Below are 7,415 nucleotides of genomic sequence, written 5' to 3' on the forward strand. Positions count from 1 at the left end.
ACACACACACACACACACAGGCCACTGCGCGTGCTCTGTGCACTTGCCCACACACACACACACACAGGCCACTGCGCGTGCTCTGTGCACTTCACACACACACACACACACACACACAGGCCACTGCGCGTGCTCTGTGCACTTCCACACACACACACACACAGGCCACTGCGCGTGCTCTGTGCACTTCCCACACACACACACACAGGCCACTGCGCGTGCTCTGTGCACTTCCCCCACACAAACACACACAGGCCACTGCGCGTGCTCTGTGCACTTCACACACACACACACACACAGGCCACTGCGCGTGCTCTGTGCACTTCCACACACACACACACACGCACACACAGGCCACTGCGCGTGCTCTGTGCACTTCCCCACATACACACACACAGGCCACTGCGCGTGCTCTGTGCACTTCCACACACACACACACACACACACACAGGCCACTGCGCGTGCTCTGTGCACTTCCCCACACACACACACACAGGCCACTGCGCGTGCTCTGTGCACTTCCACACACACACACACACAGGCCACGGCGCGTGCTCTGTGCACTTGCCCACACACACACACACACAGGCCACTGCGCGTGCTCTGTGCACTTCACACACACACACACACACACAGGCCACTGCGCGTGCTCTGTGCACTTCCCCCACACAAACACACACAGGCCACTGCGCGTGCTCTGTGCACTTCACACACACACACACACACAGGCCACTGCGCGTGCTCTGTGCACTTCCCACACACACACACACAGGCCACTGTGCGTACTCTGTGCACTTCCCCCACACAAACACACACACACACAGGCCACTGCGCGTGCTCTGTGCACTTCCCCACACACACACACACACACAGGCCACTGCGCGTGCTCTGTGCACTTCACACACACACACACACACAGGCCACTGCGCGTGCTCTGTGCACTTCCCACACACACACACACAGGCCACTGCGCGTGCTCTGTGCACTTCTCCCCCCCACACACACACAGGCCACTGCGCGTGCTCTGTGCACTTCCACACACACACACACACACACACAGGCCACTGCGCGTGCTCTGTGCACTTCCCCCACACAAACACACACAGGCCACTGCGCGTGCTCTGTGCACTTCACACACACACACACACACAGGCCACTGCGCGTGCTCTGTGCACTTCCCACACACACACACACAGGCCACTGCGCGTGCTCTGTGCACTTCCCCCACACACACACACACACAGGCCACTGCGCGTGCTCTGTGTACTTCCACACACACACACACACACACACAGGCCACTGCGCGTGCTCTGTGCACTTCCCCCACACAAACACACACAGGCCACTGCGCGTGCTCTGTGCACTTCACACACACACACACACACAGGCCACTGCGCGTGCTCTGTGCACTTCCACACACACACACACACACAGGCCACTGCGCGTGCTCCGTGCACTTCCCCACACACACACACACACACACACACACAGGCCACTGCGCGTGCTCTGTGCACTTCACACACACACACACACAGGCCACTGCGCGTGCTCTGTGCACTTCCTCCCCCACACACACACACACACAGGCCACTGCGCGTGCTCTGTGCACTTCCACACACACACACACACACAGGCCACTGCGCGTGCTCTGTGCACTTCCCCCACACAAACACACACAGGCCACTGCGCGTGCTCTGTGCACTTCACACACACACACACACACAGGCCACTGCGCGTGCTCTGTGCACTTCCCCACACACACACACACACACACACAGGCCACTGCGCGTGCTCCGTGCACTTCCACACACACAAACACACACAGGCCACTGCGCGTGCTCTGTGCACTTCCCCACACACACACACAGGCCACTGCGCGTGCTCTGTGCACTTCCCCACACACACACACAGGCCACTGCGCGTGCTCTGTGCACTTCCCCACACACACACACAGGCCACTGCGCGTGCTCTGTGCACTTCCCACACACACACACACACACACACACACAGGCCACTGCGCGTGCTCTGTGCACTTCCCACACATACACACACAGGCCACTGCGCGTGCTCCGTGCACTTCCACACACACACACACACACAGGCCACTGCGCGTGCTCTGTGCACTTCCACACACACACACAGGCCACTGCGCGTGCTCCGTGCACTTCCCCACACACACACACACACACACACAGGCCACTGCGCGTGCTCCGTGCACTTCCCCACACACACACACACACACACAGGCCACTGCGCGTGCTCTGTGCACTTCCCCACACACACACACAGGCCACTGCGCGTGCTCTGTGCACTTCCCCCACACAAACACAAACACACACAGGCCACTGCGCGTGCTCCGTGCACTTCACACACACACACACACACAGGCCACTGCGCGTGCTCTGTGCACTTCACACACACACACACACACAGGCCACTGCGCGTGCTCTGTGCACTTCCCCACACACACACACAGGCCACTGCGCGTGCTCTGTGCACTTCCCCACACACACACAGGCCACTGCGCGTGCTCTGTGCACTTCCCCACACACACACACAGGCCACTGCGCGTGCTCTGTGCACTTCCCCCACACAAACACACACAGGCCACTGCGCGTGCTCTGTGCACTTCACACACACACACACACACAGGCCACTGCGCGTGCTCTGTGCACTTCACACACACACACACACAGGCCACTGCGCGTGCTCTGTGCACTTCACACACACACACACACACACATAGGCCACTGCGCGTGCTCTGTGCACTTCCCCCACACACACACACAGGCCACTGCGCGTGCTCTGTGCACTTCCCCCACACAAACACACACAGGCCACTGCGCGTGCTCTGTGCACTTCACACACACACACACACACAGGCCACTGCGCGTGCTCTGTGCACTTCACACACACACACACACACAGGCCACTGCGCGTGCTCTGTGCACTTCACACACACACACACACACAGGCCACTGCGCGTGCTCCGTGCACTTCCACACACACCCACACAGGCCACTGTGCGTGCTCTGTGCACTTCCACACACACACACACAGAGGCCACTGCGCGTGCTCTGTGCACTTGCCCACACACACACACACACAGGCCACTGCGCGTGCTCTGTGCACTTCCACACACACACACACACACACAGGCCACTGCGCGTGCTCTGTGCACTTCCACACACACACACACACACACACAGGCCACTGCGCGTGCTCTCTGCACTTCCCCACACACACACACACAGGCCACTGCGCGTGCTCCGTGCACTTCCCCACACACACACACACACACACAGGCCACTGCGCGTGCTCCGTGCACTTCCCCACACACACACACACAGGCCACTGCGCGTGCTCTGTGCACTTCCCCACACACACACACAGGCCACTGCGCGTGCTCTGTGCACTTCCCCCACACAAACACACACAGGCCACTGCGCGTGCTCCGTGCACTTCCCCCCCCACACACACACACACAGGCCACTGCGCGTGCTCTGTGCACTTCACACACACACACACACACAGGCCACTGCGCGTGCTCTGTGCACTTCCACACACACACACACACACACACACAGGCCACTGCGCGTGCTCCGTGCACTTCCCACACACACACACAGGCCACTGCGCGTGCTCTGTGCACTTCCACACACACACACACACAGGCCACTGCGCGTGCTCTGTGCACTTCCACACACACACACACACAGGCCACTGCGCGTGCTCTGTGCACTTCACACACACACACACACAGGCCACTGCGCGTGCTCTGTGCACTTCCACACACACACACACACAGGCCACTGCGCGTGCTCTGTGCACTTGCCCACACACACACACACACACAGGCCACTGCGCGTGCTCTGTGCACTTCCACACACACACACACACAGGCCAGTGCGCGTGCTCCGTGGGCCGGGCCGGGCCTGTCTGTGGGATGCCCGTCAAGTGACGGCCTGGGTCCCCGGAGCCGCGGACTCCACGAGCAGCCTCCGCGCCCCTGTGGGGCTTTCCTCCCATCTTCCCAGCTCCTCCCGTGGGGTCGCAGCCCCAGGGACCGCGCTGCAGAGGTCAGTGCCAGGAAAGGCCCAGACGACGCGTGAAGAACGTGCTGGAAGGGGCGGGGAGCGGGCCGGGAGCGGCTCTGTACGTGTGCGCGGGGCTGGGCTCCACGCGCACCACCGCAGAGGCTGCGCCGCCACGCCCTCCCCACGCGTGGGGGCCCCGACATCACTGGGGGAGCCCGGCCTCTGCCCGCCACGCGCCCCACCACCACGCACACGCAGCCACGGGCAGCCCCTCCACATGAGCCAGCGAGGGCGCGGGGCTGAGCCCTCTGCTCTGAGCCAGCGCGGCCCGGCCCACCTCCAGCTGGCGCGTGGGAGCAGGCGGGGCCAGCCACGCCACAGACCCTCTCGCGCACAGACCCTCCCCCCCACGCAGACCTCCGCGCACACAGGCCCTCCCTCCACCCCCCCACCTCCGCGTAGACCCCCCCCCACAGACCCGGGTGCGCACAGACCACACCCCACACAGATTCCCTCCCCCCTCGCACGCACAGAACCCCCCCCGTGCGCAGACACACTGCCCCCCCCTGCACGCACAGACCCCACTCACAGACCTCTGCACAGAGACCCCAACGCAGAGATCCCCACTCAGAGCCCCCCCCACGAACAGACCTCCGTGCACAGACCCCCACGCAAATACCCCACCACGCACAGATCCTGGCACACAGACACCACCACCCCCCCCACAGACCTCCACGCACAGACCTCCACTCACAGACCTCAGCGCACAGACCCCCCCATGCACAGACCCCCGTGGGCACAGATCCCCACGCACAGACCCATGCGCAGACCCCCGCTCAGACACCCCTACCCCCCACAAAGACCCCTGCGCAGACCTCCGCACACAGACCCGCGCACACAGAACCCTAAGCACAGACCTCCCCACACACAGACCCCCGTGCACAGATCCCCATGCACAGACCCATGCACACAGACCCCCACGCGCACAGACCCCCGCTTGCACAGACACCCCTACCCCGCACACAAACCCCTGTGCACAGACCCCCTGCACACAGACCCCTGCGCACAGATCCCCATGCAGACCCATGCGCACAGACCCCCATGCGCACAGACCCCCGTGCGCACAGACCCACGCACACAGACACACCCACCCACAGATCCCTGTGCGCACAGATACCGCCCCCCTCCCCGGCACAGACCCCTGCATGGGCGGTGGAGCTCAGCACCCAAGCCCGTTACACAGCAGGGCCTGGTCGCCGAGCCGGGAGTCGAGCTAATCCGGCGGAGCACAGTTCCCTCTGTGTGCACCCTGGCAAGCCTGCGGCGCAGTCCACCCACCGCGTTCCCTGCCATGGCAGCTACCCACGCGGGAAGGCGCCGTGGGAGCCCGCGTTCTTGCCTCTGAACTCCGCCAGCCCCTCTCCCCAAGCCTCAGCCACGAAGTCGCAGCAGACACCATCTGTGAAATCCAGCCAGCTAGGAAGCAGCTCTGGTTAACTCCTCCAAGCCTGTCAACCGAGCCCAGGCGGCAGAGTACCTTTCAGGAATTCCAGCCTTCCTGTCTGAGCTACTGCTAAATATAGTTTCCAAACTGCCACCTCCCGGTGCCCCTGGCCGAACACGTCGCTGGCGCTGGGCTCGGCCCTGGCAGCACAACAGGGCCCGGAGCCCACCAGCAGCGCCTTCGGGGTGACACCCCTCCCCTGCCACCACCAGGCCCCCAAGACGCGCACGGCCACCAGGCCGCAGAGCCGCGGACTCGCGGTGGGCCAGGGCAGGGCAGGGCAGGCCGGGCACCGCCGAGGCTCGCACGGCAGCTCCGGCTGGGGAGTCCCAGTCACGCGGGAACATGACCCAGCCCGTGCTGACCCCCGCGGGGGACGACATAGCAACAAAATCGCCACTTCGGGAGGCCCGTCCCTCTGTCCTTCTCGGGAGGAGGCCGGGGACCCCAGGCTGAACCCGCCCGGAACCCCGAACGCCCGTGACGGCGGCCTGTCAGGGCAGCCGGTCAGCAGGCTGCGCCTGCAGGACGGAGGTCGGCAGCCGCCCGGTGGGAAGGGCCGTGACTCTTACCTCCAATGAACCACCGACAGCCAGAGGTGAGCTGCGGCTGGGGGCAGCGCCCAGGTCAGGCTCGGGCAGGACGCACAGACGCACGCACGCACGCACACACGGCCAGGCCGCCGCGGGAGCCCGAGCCAGGAGCCCGGCTCAGCGCCGGGGTCACCTCAGGGCGCCTCGCGGACAGGCAGGGACAGACAGACAGCAGCGCCGCACGGACAGGCGCCGCTGGTGTTTACAGAGACGGAGAGAAAGTTAAAGTTGCCTGCTTCTCCTCCGGCTGTCTGCGAGCCTGGGGGGGTTCTTGGAGCGGAGGGGAGGACGCGCTCTCGGGCTCCCGCGGTGCGGTGGGGGTCCCGCGGCGGCGGGGGAGGGGAGGCGCCGTCATTTGAGATCCGCCTCCTCCAACCCCGCACCGAGGTGGTGGGGAGCTGCCCGAACTCCCGCGAGGGCGGAAACCCCCGGGTTTGGCCTTCCCCCGTCCCGGTCGGTCCGGCGGGCAGCAGAGCCCTGGCGCCGGCCCTGGACATCACCCCATTCCGGGCGGCCCGGGGCTCGGGGCGCGGGGCGCCGCGTCTGCGGGTGGCGAGCGGCCCCTGGCTTGGGCGCTGGGGCGGGGGGGGGGGGGGCTCCGTGAGGCTGAAAGCAGGGGCGCGAGGGGACGCGAGGAGGGGCTGCGGACGCCGGACGGCGCTGGCCCGGACGGCCTCAAGGCCCCGCGGGTGTTCCGCGAGCGGGGGCTCCGCGGCCCCAAGCCCCCGCTGGAAACGGGCCGGGAGGGCGCCCGGGCGGAAGGGGCCAGGCCGCCGGGCGCGCGCCCCCGCCCACCCCACCGCCCCGCAGGCGGAGCGAACCCCAGCGGTGCCCCCGTGCGCGGGAAGGGACCCGCGGGCCGCGGGGGTCGGGCGGACGGGGGTCTCGCCTCGGACCCCTAGGGGGTCCCCAGATCTATCCAAGCTGCCCAGGACTGGAAACGCGGGGAGCCAACTTCGCGCGCGGCGGCTGGGGTCGGGGACGGGGTCCGGGACGCGTTACCTGGGCACCGGAGCGCAGTCAGCGCCAGCAGGAGCCCGAGCGGCGGCGCCCGGCCGGGGGGCGGCATGATCCTCGGCGCGCGGCGGGCGCGGTGCGGGGCCGCTCCTGTGCGCGCCCGGTGCGGCCCGGCCCGCGGTTCCGGGGAGCGAGACCCCGCGCCTAGGGCCGGGCGCCAGGCATGGCGGGCTCCCAGCGCGCCGCTCCTCCCCAGACGCAGGCGCCGGGGCCGGCGGCGCCTCCGCGCGCTCTCCCGGGCTCGGCCGTGCGCGCCCGGCGAGC

At 66.3% G+C, this 7,415-nt stretch overlaps 1 protein-coding gene across 1 annotated transcript in view; it reads right to left on the reverse strand.

The window, feature by feature from the left end:
* The window catches only part of LOC122098492 (transmembrane protein 132B-like), a 102,259-nt gene extending 95,056 nt beyond the window's left edge, over positions 1-7,203 (reverse strand). Inside the window, exon 1 of the mRNA XM_042668940.1 lies at positions 7,137-7,203. Within this exon, the coding sequence (XP_042524874.1) occupies positions 7,137-7,203 (67 nt within the window). The remainder of the gene's footprint in view (positions 1-7,136) is intronic.
* Between the last annotated feature and the right edge of the window lie 212 nt (positions 7,204-7,415).

The sequence above is a fragment of the Dipodomys spectabilis genome, unplaced genomic scaffold, assembly GCF_019054845.1.
Source record: "Dipodomys spectabilis isolate Male_0828 unplaced genomic scaffold, ASM1905484v1 ptg000480l, whole genome shotgun sequence".
Lineage (NCBI taxonomy): Eukaryota > Metazoa > Chordata > Mammalia > Rodentia > Heteromyidae > Dipodomys > Dipodomys spectabilis.